Below are 17380 nucleotides of genomic sequence, written 5' to 3'. Positions count from 1 at the left end.
GCGTGACCGAAATTGTACACTCCTTAACATATTTAGAATATCAGCACCCAAAGCACAGCGTCTCCACGACATGGTGGGGGCGGCAACAATAATACTAAGTTACACCTTCTTTCTCTGCGTGTTATGTTAATCTTCCCACACAGTGATGTAGATACAGTATGTGATGGCATGTTTGAATGAGGTGTTTTATGACGACGTGGATGAGCTTTCACTTTTAGAAAGAATATCTCTTTGTTTGAGACTTTAATCTGTGCGACTTTAAGGATCTTCATCATATGACCCCTTTAAAGTATTTTTGATTTAATGTACTTCAACATCTTGGTATAAACATTCGTACCTAAACAGCAGTATCTATTGGAATTTGATGTGTGCAGAATTCCTGGAAGTGGAGAACTTCCCCGAGCACATAAAGAGACTTGTGCAGCGAGAGAAAGAGTCTGAGGAGCAGGAAAAGAGACAGAGGGAGATTGAGCGCAACACATGCAAGGTAAAGTGTTGTAGTGAGCTATCTACCTAGATACCTAGACAGCGGTTTTGCATATATGGGTGGATGGATAGTAAGATGGATATATGAATGGATGGATTGATGGATGGATAGCTAGATTGGTGGGTGGATGGATAGCAAGATAGATAGCTTGATGGATGGATGGGTGGATGGATGGATGGATAGTAAGATGGATATATGGATGGATGGGTGGATGGATGGATGGAAAGCTTAATGGGTGGATGGATGGATGGATGGATAATAAGATAGATAGCTTGATGGATGGATGGATGGATGGATGGATGGATGGATAAATTGATGGATGGATAGATGGATGGATAACAAGATACGTAGATAGATTGATTGATGGGTGGGTGGATGGATGGATGGATGAATAGTAAGATGGATATATGAATGGATGGATAGTAAGATAGATAGATGGATGGATGGATAGCAAGATAGATAGCTTGATGGATGGATGGATGGATGGATGGATAGTAAGATGGATATATGGATGGATGGGTGGATGGATGGATGGAAAGCTTAATGGGTGGGTGGATGGATGGATGGATAATAAGATAGATAGCTTGATGGATGGATGGATGGATAAATTGATGGATGGATAGATGGATGGATAACAAGATACGTAGATAGATTGATTGATGGGTGGGTGGATGGATGGATGGATGAATAGTAAGATGGATATATGAATGGATGGATAGTAAGATGGATAGATGGATGGATGGATAGCTTGATGGTTGGATGGATGGATGGATGGATGAATGGATGGATAGATAGCTTAATGAATGCATGGAGAGATGGATAATAAGATGGATATATGGATGGATAGTAAGATTGGTGGATGGATGGATGGATAGATAACTTGATGAATGGTGTAAGATATAAGATGGGTGGATGGATGGATAATAAGAGATATATGGATGGATGGGTGGATGGATGGATAGATAGATAGTAAGATGGATGGATAGATAGTAAGATGGATGGATAGATAGTAAGATGGATTTATGGATGGATGGGTCGATGGATGTATAGATGGATGGATGGATGGTTGGATGGATGGATGGATGGATGATAGCTTGATGGTTGGATGGATGGATGGATAGCTTGATGGTTGGATGGATGGATGGATGGATGGATGGATGGATAGCTTGATGGTTGGATGGATGGATAGCTTGATGGATGAATGGATGGATAGCTTGATGGTTGGTTAGATGGATGGATGAATGGATAGATAGCTTGATGGTTGGATGGATGGATGGATAGATAACTTGATGGATGGATGGATGAATGGATGTATAGATAGCTTGATGGATGGATGGATGGATAGTTAAGATGGATAGCTTGATGGTTGGATGGATGGATGAATGGATAGATAGCTTGATGGTTGGATGGATGGATAGATAGCTTGATGGATAGATAGCTTGATGGATGAATGGATGGATGGATAGATAGCTTGATGGATGGAAGAAGAGATGGATATGGATAGATAGTAAGATGGATGGATCGATGGATAGATAGCTTGATGAATGGATATATGGATAGTAAGATGGATATATGGATGGATAGTAAGATGGATGGATGGATGGATGGATGGATGGATGGATGGATGGATGGATGAATAGTAAGATGGATATATAGATGGATAGTAAGATGGATGGATAGTTAGATGGATAGGTCCATTGTACTAGTCAATCAGCATTACTTGAATTTCCATTTTTTTCTTTTAGATCAAGCTCTTCTGCATGCATCCAGTTAAGATGATGATGATGGAGAACAAACTGGAGGTTCACAAAGACAAAACTCTGAGAGAAGCAACAGAAATGGCCTACAAGCTGAGCAGAGCCATTGCTTAATAACGTTCTTCTCATTAAGTCCTGTAGCTCAATTGATAGAGCATTGCATTAGCAGCACAAAGGTCATGGGCTTTATTCCCAGGAAACACATGTTGAATGCATGAAAGCTGGTTTGGTCTGCCAAATGACTATATTAGGACTGCAGAAACGACAACAAATCAATAAAGCTGTAATAATAAAATAGATAATAATAAAAATTATAGTCATACATTATGTATATAGTTGCCATTGTCAATGCATGTCATTGTCGAATAATTTATTGCACAATGCACCATCGCCATTTAGCACAGAAGATGTGTAAAAATTTTTGCAGCCCTAGGCTAGTTTATACCTCTACACCATATTGAAATGTAAATATACTGTCTGTGCCTAACAAGGTCTTTGAGTTAGTAGAGGAACCAAAGAATTTAACAGATTAACAATATTTGGTGTTTTCGAATGTATCACTTGTTTGATTAGATTTCACTAGTCTGTATCCCTGTGTTTGTCTGTGCATGATATTCATACATGTTTGTAGCTGATGGATCTCGAGACAGTGGTGCCACTGGACTGCTGTCGATTGGTGAAGTACGACGAGTTTCATGAATATCTGGAACGCTCGTATGAGGGCGAGGAAGACATGCCCATGGGTTTGCTGCTCGGCGGGGTCAAATCTTCATACATGTTCGACCTGCTGCTTGAGATCCGCAGACCAGACCAAACATTTCAGCCCTACAAACCTGGAGGTAACAAATTTATCATATTTGTTTTGTTAATACACATGTTTTTGGGTATATTAGTCAATGTTAAACTGCTGTCTGTGTTTTATATTCATTGCAGAGGTTATGGTGAAGGTTCACATAGTGGATCTAAAGAGTGAAACCATTGCTGCTCCAGTCAGTGTGAGGGCTTATCTTAACCAGAGCATTACTGAGTTTAAACAACTCATTGCACAGGTATAAGACCTCTCTTCTAAACATACCTCTATATACATACCAAAAACATCTCTCTAACCTTTTCTTCACATTTGTGTTTTCAGGCCACGGGGCTTTGTGCAGACACGATGCGTGTTGTCTTAGAGCGCTGCTATAATGACCTTCGGCTTCTTTATGTGCCCAACAAAACTCTAAAAGCAGAGGGTTTCTTCAGGAGTAACAAGGTTTACTTATACAACACTCAGCACGTTGGCTAAATCCTTGCTACACACTTTGATAGATGGACAAATACATAGATGGACGGATAAACCGATGGATGGATGGATGGATGGATGGATGGAAGAAAAAGAAAGAAAGATGGATTGATGGATGAAAGAAAAAGAAAGAAAGAAGGATGGCTGGATGGATGGATGGATGGATGGATAGATAGATGCATGGATAAATGCATGGATAGATGCATAGATCTGTCCATCCATAGATGCATAGACCTATCCATCCATCCATGCATCTATCTATCTATCTATCCATCCTTCTTTCTTTCTTTTTCTTTCTTTCTTATTTCTTCCATCCATCCATGGATATGTGATACAAGCATGGATAGATGCATATATGGATGGATGGATGGATAGAAAGAAAGAGAAAGATGGATGGATACATGGATAGATACATGGAGGGATGAATAGCTGGGTAGAAAGGAAAAAAAGAAGGATGGATACATGGATGGATACATGGATGGATGGATAGATGGATGGATAGATGCATAAATTAGGAATCCATCCATAGATGCATAGATCTATCCATGCATCTATCTATCCATGCATCTATCTATCTATCCATGCATGGATGGATGCATGGATATATGGATGGATGCATGGATAAATAGATGGATGCCGGATGGATAGATAGAAAGAAAAAGAAAGAAGGATGGATGGATAGATATATGGATGGATGGATGCATGGATAGAAACATGGAAGGGTGGATGGATAGATATATGGATGCATGGATAGATAGATAGATGGATGCATAGATAGATGGATGCATGGATAGATAGATGGATAAAAAGAAAAATAAAGAAATAAAGAAAGAAGGATGGATGGATGGATACATGGAAGGATAGATAGATGTATGCATGGATAGATAGATAGATAGATAGATAGATAGATAGATAGATAGATAGATAGATGGATGCATGGATAGATGGATGCATGGATAGATAGATAAATAGATGGATGCATGGATAGATAGATAGATGAATGCATGGATAGATAGATAGATAGATAGATAGATAGATGGTTAGAAAGAAAAATGAAAGAAAGAAGGATGGATGGATGGATGGATGGATGGATGGATGGATAGATGGATAGATGGATAGATGGATGCATGGATAGATGGATAGATGGATAGATGGATGCATGGATGGAAAGAAAAAGAAAGATGGATGGATACATGGATGGAAAGAAAAAGAAAGATGGATGGATACATGGATAGATACATGGAGGGATGGATAGATGGATGCATGGATGGATAGATAGATAGATAGATAGATAGATAGATAGATAGATAGATAGATAGATAGATAGATAGATAGATAGATAGATAGATAGATAGATGGATGCATGGATAGATAGATAAATAAATAGATGGATGCATGGATGGATAGATAGATAGATGAATGCATGGATAGATAGATAGATAGATGGTTAGAAAGAAAAATGAAAGAAAGAAGGATGGATGGATGGATGGATGGATGGATGGATGGATGGATAGATGGATAGATGGATGCATGGATAGATGGATGCATGGATAGATGGATAGATGGATGCATGGATAGATGGATAGATGGATGCATGGATGGAAAGAAAAAGAAAGATGGATGGATACATGGATGGAAAGAAAAAGAAAGATGGATGGATACATGGATAGATACATGGAGGGATGGATAGATGGATGCATGGATAGATAGATGGATAGAAAGAAAAAGAAAGATGGATGGATACATGGATAGATACATGGAGGGATGGATAGATAGATGGATACATGGATAGATCGCCTGATCATTGACGTATCGCCCATACTCGCAGTAACATCCAAAAAATATTAGCATGCTCAAAGTCTAGAGTGACCGCCCCTTTAGTCAAAAACAGAGGATTTCGATTGGTGCATCTCTCCAGGTCGCTATTGGTTGACACACAAATTACGCTCTTGTCTTGAATCCCAACATTATTGTTTGTTCAACGCCAATGAAATGTGCCATTTCAGTCTATTTATAATGCTATAATGTTACATCCTTAGGTATTCGTGGAGAGCTCAGACTCGCCGGATCACCAGGCCGCTTTCACCGAATCTCATTTGTGGAAGCTCCTGGATCGCCACGGCAACACAATCAGACTGTTTGTCTCCCTGCCCGAGCAGTCGCCAGGCTCCTTAGCCAATAGAACTAGTTGTCCCAAAGCTAGCGCTGACTCTGAGGACTCGTTTGATGGGTCGAAGGGCAGCCGAAAGTCAGTAGAAGCCATTCTTGAAGAGAGCACAGAGAAACTAAAAAACCTTTCATTACAACAACAGCAACAGACCTCCAGCACCAGTGACAGCCAGAAGAGCTCAGAACACAGCGACTTCGAGCACATCGAGTCACCACCAGCACAAGAACCCGAGGCTGCCGCACAGCCGCCCTCCCAACCCGAGAATTGCACGCGGCCCGCTCCCGACTCCGAGAACCAGTTCCCCTCTGAGGAGCGTTCTGACTCGGACGTCAACAATGACCGTAGCACCAGCTCGGTGGACAGCGACATCCTGAGCTCCAGCCACAGCAGCGACACCTTGTGTAACGCAGACAGCGGCCCGTTGCCCCTGGCCAACGGCCTTGACTCGCACAGCATCACCAGCAGCCGCCGCTCCAAAGCGCACGAGGGCAAAAAGGAGACGTGGGACACGGCCGAGGAGGATTCGGGAACGGACAGCGAGTACGATGAGAATGGCAAGAATAAAGCCGAAGCCCAATACCTGTACTTTAAAGCAGAGCCGTACCCGCAAGACAATGGTTCAGAAGAGGGACAGAAAAGTAAAGGTTCGCTCTTTGATATTTTACATGGGCCTTAATAGAGATCAGGGTGAACGTTTTGATTAATTGAATGCAAATGGAAAGAGGCTGTGGGGGGATATTGGTACGATTGCTTTTCGAATAGGATTACACTGACACTCCGTCCTGACAATCCAATGAATGTTTTTTTATGACCATTACACTGGGAAAAGATGAATAAAACATCAAAATGATGCACTTTAAGATGTGTCTTTTTAAAGTTTGGATGATATTTCAGCCGATTGAAAAAAAAATTATGACGTAGTGAGAGTCAGTTTCTAAAATGTCACGGGGCCACAGGTATGCCAAATTTGTTTTTACATATTTATAACACTAAAACTCTACTCATGACAAACCAGGGCTCCAGACTAACTATTTTCACTAGGAGCACAGTGCCCCCCAACTGAAAATTTTAGGGGCGCAACCAGAAAATTTAGGAGCACACACTGTAAGTCAACACGCTAACCAAATATTCACATGTCTACTTATTTTCACTGTATTACTAATAAATACTTTAATGATAAATGCAGAAAGTACAATGTGCGGTTTGAAATTCAGTGTCACATCACAAAAAAAGCTAAAATTAACTGGTCGCACATGTGCGACTAGATGTAAAATTCAGTGGCACACTCGCAAATTTTGGTGGCAAAATTTTCATATTTCAAAACCTTTGTGCCGTAATAATAATGCGGTGACAGTAATTTATTAATTTTTGACAAGAGTATGCAGCAAACCGTTGACACCTACTGGCCATTGTTGGTAAAACCACTAAAAGTCTGACACAAACCACATTTTTTGGGATTTTAACTTTGGATCAGAACTATTTGAGACTTATGGCTATTACTTTTTATTTATAAAATCATTTTTATTTATTAAAATAAATGTGAACTGCTACAACAATTTATTTATTTCATATTTATAAATAAATTCTTTAAAACATGACCAAGATTAGGCTTCTAGACCAAAAAATGCCAAAGTTATATTAATTTGAAGGTGTATATCCAACCCAGTCTCATAGAGTTGCGTATAAATGGCACGAAGTGTGAAACGCCTGCATATGATACGCCAGTTCTTCCCATTCACTCTTTTTGTCGTTTTATTTATTGGTTTCTCAATTTTTTACTATTGTCGCTTGGGTTTAGGGTTAGAACAATTTTTTGTTATATAAAAATGACATCCAAACCCCAATTCTAACCCCAAATCCAAGCGACCATGGATTAAATATAGACAAAAACATGGAGAAACCTGTATATTAAATAACCTCCTTAATTCTTTACCCTAAACCCAAGCGGAAATGGTTTAAAAAAAACAAGAAAAAAATTGGAATTTGGTGTATGTATTGCCCAATTTTCACACTTCGTGCTATTTATACGCATCTACTGGAGACTGGGAAGGTATATCACATTTTCACCCCCCCCCCACTCAAAAGGGTATTTGTGCTACTTAAGGGGTTAAATATTTTTTGAATGCCAAAATGTATTAGTTTGTGTCCCCCGCTCTGTCCAAATGTTAATAGTAACTGCTGCTAATATGCTGACTTGACTTGTGTCGCAGGTTTGCTTGTCCATGTTGATAAGAGAATCACATTGGCTGCATTCAAACAGAATCTCGAGCCGTACGTTGGCGTCCCATCCACTCAGTTTAAGGTCTTCCGGGTTTATGCCAACAACCAGGAGTTTGAAAGCGTGCGGCTGAATGAGACACTGTCTACTTTCTCTGATGACAACAAGGTGAGTTTCTAACTTTATCTCAGGGCTTCTTTAGCGATAGACTAGTATATTGTATATATTTGTGGGTGATGACTCGGACAATAAATCTTTTTTTTAGTTGCCTGAAAGTGATAGTTCACCCAAAAATGTTATCATTATTTACTCACTCTCATCTTGTAAAAAAACTGTATAAATTTATTTGTTCTGATATAAACAAAGGAAGATATTTTGAGGAATGTTTGTAATCAAACCGATCAGAGGCCCCATTGACTTCCATAGTGTTCTTTTTCCGTATTGTGGAGGTTGATGGGGCCTCTGATTCATTTGGTTACAGACATTTCTCAAAATATCTTAATTTGTGTTCATCAGAACAAAGAAATGTATACAGGTTTGTAACAAGATGAGAGTGGGTAAATGATGACAACATTTTCATTTTTGGGTGAACTAATCCTTTAAAGGGGCCATGGTATGAAAATCTGACTTTTTCCACGTTTAAGTGCTATGATTGGGTCCCCAATGCTTCTATCAACCTAGAAAATGTGAAAAAGATCAACCCATTAACTTAGTTTTGGTAAACCATTCTCTACAAGCACATGAAAAAATAGGTCGTTGAAATTCGTCTCTCCTTATGATGTCATAAGGAGCTCTTATTATAATAATACCACCCCTTAATCTGCACTATACAACCACATCACTCCCATTTAGTGCAGAGAAAAGCACAATTGAGTTTTAATTGCAACAAACCACCATCATTGTGATTAGTGTTTGAATTTCATCAGCTCATTTGCATTTTAAAGGACACACCCAAAACTGCACATTTTTGCACACACCTACAAAATGGCAATTTTAACATGTTATAATAAATTATTTATATGGTGTTTTGAGCTAAAACTTCACATATGTGCTCTGGGGACACCAAAGATTTATTTAACATCTAAAAAAAGTCTTTTTAAATTAGTTGTTTCTAATACACAGACGCTCAAGTGTAAATTATTCAATCATTTATGTTTATTATGCCATTAATGTTGTGTTTAATTTAAAAAAGTTGCCAGCCAGCGCCAGCATTTTATGATTTTTACGAAAGTTTAATGCCTTCCAGAAATTCTTCTTCTTTAAATAAACATACAATATATCAAATGAAGGCTTTTTTCTTTATTGACCAGATAACTCGTCAATGGCGGGGAAAGAGTTAAAAACCATATTGTTTGACCACTAGGCTTCACCATAACGCTTAAAATTATGATCTCAAATGCTGTTGTTTTGAACAAGATCACGATCCGATTAGGACGAGCACTGAAGAAAGGAGAATACAGGGTGAAGGTCTACCAGCTGCTGGTCAATGAACTAGAGGTGAGCTCTGTGCACGCTTGGATCATCTTATTCTCCAGTTTAATCTCGTCATTCTTATGTTTTTGTTTGTTGTGTTGTTTCAACAGCCCTGTAAGTTTCTTCTCGACACAGTGTTTGCTAAGGGCATGACTGTTAGACAGTCTAAAGAGGAGTTGCTGCCTCAACTCAAAGACCAGTGTAAACTGGAGCTCAGTATAGACCGGTAAGAGACACACACACACACACACACACACACACAATTGTTGTGTAGGGCTGCAGCAACAAATTGATTAAATCGATAAAAATCGATTACTGAAATAGTTGGAAACGAAAATTAAGTGATTGTTTGCTCAAAACAAGCAAAATTATCGACAAACGGGGTAATACAATTGATCTTGTTTGTTTTGAGATTATATTTCATTAAGATTATTTCTGTTTTCAGATTGTTTATGATGAAATAGAACGGTTTTGATTGAAATTTGGACACATGATGCCAGCCTGAGAATTTTTGGGTGTTTTTTGTATCACCTCCCACCTCTATAATGGCTGTATAGGTGCACTGGAACAATCCTTCCTAAAATGCATTAAACTTTGTGCATCAATTAAAAAAGTTACACATAGGTTCACAGGGGACAAAAATGTCCATGTCCAAAAAGTCTCATAAAAATATTATAGATTAATATTTTTTTCCACTTTCACTGATGCCATTTTTTTAACCAACATCAGCTCTAATCACAATGACCAAACATTCATTAATTTTCAGAATTTTAACCCTTTAAATGCTGGTTTGTTTACACAATGCCACTGTTGTTTTTTTATAAAAAAAAACGACACCTCCTTTGCAGCGGGTGTAGTCTTGTGATTTCCAGTACAATATATATTTTTTCAGTCAAACTGTTCACACACGCACACACACACACACACACGCACATTATGGTTTCCATGTTTTGTGGGGACATTTCATAGACGTAATGCATTTTATACCATACAAACTGTATATTCTATTCCCCTTACCTACCCCATTCTCTAACCCCAACCATTACAGAAACCCTTCTACTACTTCACATTTTCAAGAAACATCATTCTGTTTGATTTATAAGCTTGTTTTCTCATGGGGACCTCAAAATGTCCCCACAAGGTCACAAAAATACTGGTATTCCTATCTTTGTGGGGGCAATTGGTCACCACAACGTGATAATTACCAGGTACACACACACACACACATAAAATTTTCAGTACACACATACAAACCACACTCTGACATCCATACCAACACACCCACACAATTATAGCTTCATAATATATCTAATGGGCTCTATAATATGCATAAGCAGAAAACAACAATAAAGCGATAATTTGCTTTATATGCCAAACCTAAAAAAATGGCACCATCTGGTAAAAAATAGTAAACATAAAAATTTTGAAGCCTTGCCAACAGAATGAAAGCCTGTTAACAAAGATTGCATCATTTTATAGTTGCATGGCACCGGGATTAAAAATTGCAGTTTTAATGGGTTTCAATGGGGACATTTTTGTCCAAAAGGTCCTGAGAGGAAGTATTTTGTGTACCTAGTAGAAAATAGATTTTTTAAAGGAAATGAAGGTGAAATAATAAAATTCCAATAAAAATGCACACCTGTGGCAAATTTTATGCAGTTAGCATTAACGCAGGGAAAGTTATCAAAAAAACAAAACTGAAAAAGACAAAAATGTCCTCAAGGATGCACAAGGGTTAAACTTTCGTTTACAAAGACGTGAAACTCACCGAGCGGCCAGGGGCGCTCACTGATACGCTCACACAAAAATCGCTGCAAAAGACGCCTTCCAACAGCTGCTTTACCATTCGTTGTTAACTTGTGGACCTATTTTTCCAAACGCCTCACACCCGTATATTCTTCTATTGAGAGCTTAAATAATAGACACTCCAGCCCACGTGGTGGCGATAATCCACCTTTGCCAATTGCAAGAATACAAACAAAGTTCCCGGCGCGGAGTAATACCGTACCTCACAGCACATCTAATACAAGTCAATGGAGTTGGACAAAAACTACGATAAAACCCTTTTGGAAAGCATCTTTTACAGCGATTTTTGTGTGAGCATATCAGTGAACACCCCTGACCACTCGGTGAGTTTCACGTCTTTGTAAACGAAAGTTTAATGCATTTTAGGAAGGATTGTTCCAGTGCACCTATACACCCATTGTAAACAAACACCCAAAAATTATTGGGCCAGCATCATATGTCCAAATTTCGGTCAAAACCGTTCTATTTCATCATAAACAATCTGAAAACAGGGCTTTGAATGTAAAATACCAAACTTGTCCTTTAATTGTTTTCGAGAAGCAGATGGTGGTCTGTTAAAGGTGCAATGTAGGACTTTTAGCGCCATCTAGTGGTGAGACTGTGAATTGAAACCTTCTGCTCAGTCTACAGCTCATCCCTCCTTTTCGAAACGCATAGTGAAGCTTCAGTACCTGCCACAGGACAAACTACGTCAACGTAGTGATCAAATAAAATGCGATCTATAAAACAGTTTGTCTGTTTAGAGCTACTGTAGGAACGTGACGGCGACTTCCGTGTACCCTGCGGTGTATGTAGATATAAACGTCTTATTCTAAGGTAATAAAAACAAAACATTTCATTATGTATGATTTTTTTACACTACTGATAATATAAGTTATGTATATTATATTGCATTTCTGTCGAGATCCTTCTAAAAGTCCCACATTGCACCTTTAACTTGATCTCATATCTCAGCGTTCTTGTGCATTGAAAGACTGCTGTGGTCAGACTTGTTATGCAATCCCAGGCTTGACTCACAAACTTTCTCAGTTCTGCTGGCCTTTAAAATACTCTGACTCACATCAGTGGAGGATTAACACCTCTGAATCCTAACAAGATGCATGTTGCTCTGTGTGTCGCAGGTTCAGACTCAGGAAGAAGACCTGGAAGAACCCAGGAACAGTTTTCTTGGATTACCACATTTATGAGGAGGACATCAACATCTCCAGTAACTGGGAGGTGTTCCTCGAGGTCCTTGAAGGTGAAGACTACAGTTAAAGCTTAAAGGAAAACACCACAGTTTTTCAATTTTGTACTATGTTCTTACCTTAACATAGACAAATGAATACATACCTATCTTCATTCAATGCGTGCACTTAATCTTTGTACAGCGCATCGTGAATGTGTTAGCATTTAGCCTAGCCCCATTCATTCCCCAGGATCCAAACAGGAATGAGTCCAGAAGCCACCAAACACTTCCATGTTCTCCCTATTTAAAGACCGTTACATCAGTAGTTACAAGAGTAAGTATGGTGGCACAAAATAAAACGTGGCGATTTTTTTTTTTAGTTATATTTTTGAAATTACAGAAAGTACAGGGTAGAGAGAGGGGTATGGGATCGGCAAAGGACCTCGAGCTGGGATTCAAACTTGGTCACCGGAAGTGCATTTGCACCATATGTCGGAGCACTGTCCACTACACCATCGGCTCCGACACGTGGCGATTTTTTTTAAATCGGATAAAAAATGAGAACTATATTGTATGGCGGAAAAGCACTTAGTTTGCAGCACTTCGACCTTCATGCTTTTTTTTTATTTTTTGTTCTGAACAACACACATGAAGACATTTTGAAAAATGTATGTAGCCATGAAGATCTGGGGCACTATTTACTTCCGTTGTAATATTTTTTTCTGTACTACTGAAGTAAATAGTGCCCCAGATCTTGTTCGTTAACCATTTACATTTTTGGGGTGAACTGCCCATATAGCTCGTATTGTCATTTATCGATTTCTTTGTTTATCATCTAGAACCCGAGCGAATGAAGTCCATGTCCCAACTGGCGGTTCTGACGCGACGCTGGTGTCCCGCCCAGATGAAACTCGAACCCTTTCGCGAGGTGGTGCTGGAGAGCAGCAGTGTAGAGGAGCTCAAGGAAAAGGTATGTGGACATCTGTTGGGAAATGTAGAAATTTGTTTTCTCCATACGTTCGAGTGCTAACATCACATTCTGTTTACAGCTCAGTGAATTGAGTGAGATTCCTTTGGAAAACTTGGAATTTGCAAAGGTACGGCAGTCTTTGTGTGTCATTCAAGCTGAATCACAAGTGTCGTTCCCTCAGTTTCTCAGATCCGAACTTCTTGTTTTCTTCTGCAGGGACGAGGAACTTTTCCCTGTGACATATCAGTGCTGGAGATCCATCAGGATTTGGATTGGAATCCTAAAGTCTCCACCCTCAATGCTTGGCCTCTGTATATCTGTGACGATGGCGCAGTGATCTTCTACAGGTGCGTTGTTTAAGGCCCCATTAACCCCATAGTGGGTGTATAACACCCAGCGTTCCCACAGGTCCTTGAAATCCTTGAAAGTTTGTGAATCTGGGAGAAAAAATGTAAGGCCCTGGGAAGTTTCTGAAAATATACATACATAGATGGGTGATTCTCACGAAAACTTGAGTTTTAAAAATGTCAAGCATGAAAATGTAGAAATTGCTTAAATGTACTTTTTTTCCCACCAGACATTGAAAAACAAAGTCTGGAGTAAATGGGAACATTAATTTAAAAACTTTTACTTATCATTTAACACTTTTTGTAACATAATTTAAAAAATTAGTCCTAAAAAATCTCATTACCGCAACAGTCAGAAAACATCAACACTGACATATTTTCAAAATGACATGACAAACATGAAAGAACATAATTTGGAGATTCTGCACATGCATTTAAAATCAAAGTATTATGCTTTTATTAATTAAATTAATGTTTAATAAGCATCTGTTGCGGTAATGAGAATCAAAATGTCGTGTGAGCATTCTGACAAGACAATATTTCAAATTAACTGTAAAAAAAAATGATCTAACCTGGTAGCCATCTTGAAGTAACTGGTCCATGTGCTTGGTCACTCAAAATCAAACTTTATTAAAATTCTTTATGTGTGCTTAAACTGTTCTCAAAAAGTGTTGCGGAGGATGAGAACATCAGGCATGGACACATCATTTTCCTAATTTTTCTTCATTATTATTATACATGAATATTCAGTAAATATTTTTTCTTTCATCTAAAGTAGTCTAGCAAAACATCCATTTATTTTTTTTCTTAATTTTTTTTGTGTTAATTTGATTAAATTACAACATAACGCATGTTCAAACACAGCCGGACACATTGCGGTAATGAGAATTTCAGCAGGAAATGAGATAAAATTTACAATTATAAATTCTTATGTTGAAATCACACATTGTGCAATGTAGAACACAGTATTGTGTTAATTCTGATGCTTTTTAATGTTACTATATTACACATTTTAAAGCCAAAATCATTAGTGCCGTGGTGTTTCAATGGTTTCATGAGAATCACCCAGATACAGGTCATTGAAAGTACTTGAATCTATTTTATGCAAAAAGCTTTCTGGAAAAAATCTGTATTATTATTCCCTGTGTAGTGTAGGATATTATCATAAAATTCTAGACTTTTTAAGCACATGTGCAAAAATGTTCGCTTTAAATACTTATATCTTCTGTATGTGAATGTTGATACCAAAATGCTTTTTTGCATAGTTGTGTTTGACACATGAAAACCTCTCGGGTTACATATGTAACTGTTGTTCCCTGAGAAGGGAATGGGATGCTGCGTCTTCCTTGCCATTCTTCCTGCGCCCCTGTAACGCCATCTTTGGCAATATTTCAGATAGCGATATACTTCCTGGCTTCCTCATCACACTTTCTTTGTCGTTAAGCCTCACCATTGGTTGAATTTGATACACATTCAGACGCACTTACCCCTGCTGGAGGCGTCTCCAAAGTGTCACCGCAGTGACACAGTGCAAGTTCCCTTAAAAGGGAACTGTAACAATGTATCTTTAAATGTAACACGATGTAACCTTGATCTCACTTGAAATGTGTCCCCACATTTAGTCCTTGAATTTGAGGGTATTGGACCCGGAAAGTCCTTGAAAGGTCCTTGAATTTGAAGCACTATGTTAGTATTGTTCATAGTGAGACAGTTCATAGCTTTTTGGTGTGTATAAACAAATTTTTGTACCCCCCCACACAGGGACAGCACAGAAGAGCTAATGGAGCTTTCCGAGGACGAGCGTAATGAACTGATGAAGAAAGAGAGCAGTCGTCTGCTAAAGACGGGCCATCGGGTCAGCTACTCTCCTCGCAAGGAGAAAGCCCTCAAAATTTACCTGGACGGAGGGCCTACCAAAGACCCCGGACAGGACTGAGCGGGTGGGAACTGTCCTCCCGTCTTTTCTGTCAGACCTGACCGCTGCAGTGTAGCGCTGCCTCGCCAGGGACCCTGGCCCACGTTGAATCAACGTCACCAGTGCTGTCCGGCTGACGCTGTCCTTTGGAGCTCAGAGTCCTATTGTGCACCATAGTTTATTGTACTGTAAAGTTTAAAGGGAAGTGCAAAAGCTATTTCAAATCTAATATCATTTAGAAAAAAAATCTGTTTAATAATACAAAGACGGGTGCAATCGTAGAGCAAAGAGAGGGGGCAACTTTATCGCCCTCTTGATTCGCCTGTCTTTGTTGATTTTCATCCCGTCGTTCCCACATCCAGTTCACACGTTCACCCAGATTCATTGACCGTTCAGGCACAGCGTGTAATGTACCCGGATACCTTCAAACGCCCTTCAGACCGCAGGGGTGACGGCACTGCTCATCTTCCACTTCGTAGAGCTCTTCGACCGGACTCGTCCGGTTACGTGATACTTTCACTTGAAGTTTTTGGGTATGATGGCTCTCACTTGAAATTTTGGGATATCGTTTTGTTTATTTAACACACAGTTGTGAATTAAATGCTTCTTTTCTGGCTGACAAAGTTAATGGTTCCCTGTTTGTTTGGGGATGGGCGTGGCTATCGATATCTGAGGCCCCGCCCTTTGCTCTTTTATCACTCTTCCTACTGGGGCTACTGACACTGGTACATACGGGATTGCGAGCCTTTAGGAGTAAAGCAACACGAATCAAGTAGAGAGCTGCATTTACCTGTTTTGGTTTTTTTTGTTGTTGTTGTTTATCCTGTAAATTATTTCACTACGGACTGATAAAGATGTTAGGTCTTGTGAGTGACTTTTAATGGCACGTGTTTTAATTATTTTCGTTTTGATCTGTACTTGGCTTTCTTTTTCCATCTAGAAATGTCTCATCCTGTGTTTGTTTTGTTATTTTATTTTGTGAACACAGGTTCAGATGTGGCGAGTGTGTGTGTGTGTGTGCATGTGTGGAAATGCTTCTCGCTGCTGTTTTTGCGTAGCTGGAAGGCGGCGGGTGTGTGAACGCCCCGCCACAGGAGCGCCAGTGACCCTCCCTGGCACCGCAGAGCACAGGCTTCTGGTCTCCGTACGCTGCCACAAGCTGTAGACATGCCAATATTCAAATAAAGAGCAACAATCAAACTCTGTCTGCCTGTCTTCAGGTTGACGTCTAACATTGCATATTCACACTCGCGGGGAGAAAATGACCTGAATCAAAATTTTATTTGTAAGCATTCTGTAAACGTAAAAACTCATTTATGCAGGCTTTGTAAAGTGTGGGATGGTTATTATATGTATTATAAACTAAATTAATTTAGGAATTGCACCATTATGTGTCACACTTCTTGAAAAAAGGTTAATTTCTGTGGGTCAGAGACCGGGTAGGTAGCCGGGTGATTTTTACCAGAATTCTTGTTAATTTTGGGATAAATGGCGGTATATTATAAATATCTTTGTATTTACTACAAAGTGTGATACATGTTTACATGCAAGTTGAAGCTTTGTGCAAACGCACAAGTGTCTTTATTAAAACAGTTTATGATGTAAATAAAATTCAAAGACAGGGTTTTCCTCCCGTTTGAAAAAATACCTCGGCGATGTACATTTCTGGCAGTATACTGTCCCATCCCGTATCCCGTTGGAAAAAATACCAATATATTACCGAAGCTCGATATACAGTCAAACCAAAAAAATTATCACAGTTATTCACAGTTTATTTGCTATTTTTT

General features: G+C 39.1%; 1 protein-coding gene across 2 annotated transcripts in view; it reads left to right on the top strand.

Moving 5' to 3' along the window:
• Positions 1-16793, top strand: part of usp47 (ubiquitin specific peptidase 47) — a 42258-nt gene extending 25465 nt beyond the window's left edge. For both annotated transcript variants that reach the window (XM_073859414.1, XM_073859413.1), the window contains 14 exons: positions 375-487; positions 2233-2341; positions 2880-3083; positions 3178-3293; positions 3377-3496; positions 5566-6340; positions 7907-8082; positions 9331-9411; positions 9498-9613; positions 12315-12433; positions 13201-13331; positions 13411-13458; positions 13548-13678; positions 15440-16793. In XM_073859414.1, coding sequence (XP_073715515.1) covers positions 375-487; positions 2233-2341; positions 2880-3083; positions 3178-3293; positions 3377-3496; positions 5566-6340; positions 7907-8082; positions 9331-9411; positions 9498-9613; positions 12315-12433; positions 13201-13331; positions 13411-13458; positions 13548-13678; positions 15440-15614 — 2414 coding nt within the window. In that variant the 3' untranslated portion in view covers positions 15615-16793. The remainder of the gene's footprint in view (positions 1-374; positions 488-2232; positions 2342-2879; positions 3084-3177; positions 3294-3376; positions 3497-5565; positions 6341-7906; positions 8083-9330; positions 9412-9497; positions 9614-12314; positions 12434-13200; positions 13332-13410; positions 13459-13547; positions 13679-15439) is intronic.
• Positions 16794-17380: the final 587 nt, after the last annotated feature.

The sequence above is a fragment of the Misgurnus anguillicaudatus genome, chromosome 21, assembly GCF_027580225.2.
Source record: "Misgurnus anguillicaudatus chromosome 21, ASM2758022v2, whole genome shotgun sequence".
Taxonomy (NCBI): Eukaryota; Metazoa; Chordata; class Actinopteri; order Cypriniformes; family Cobitidae; genus Misgurnus; species Misgurnus anguillicaudatus.
The sequence above is the reverse complement of the archived record's forward strand: the minus strand, read 5'-3'. Positions and strand labels throughout refer to the sequence as shown.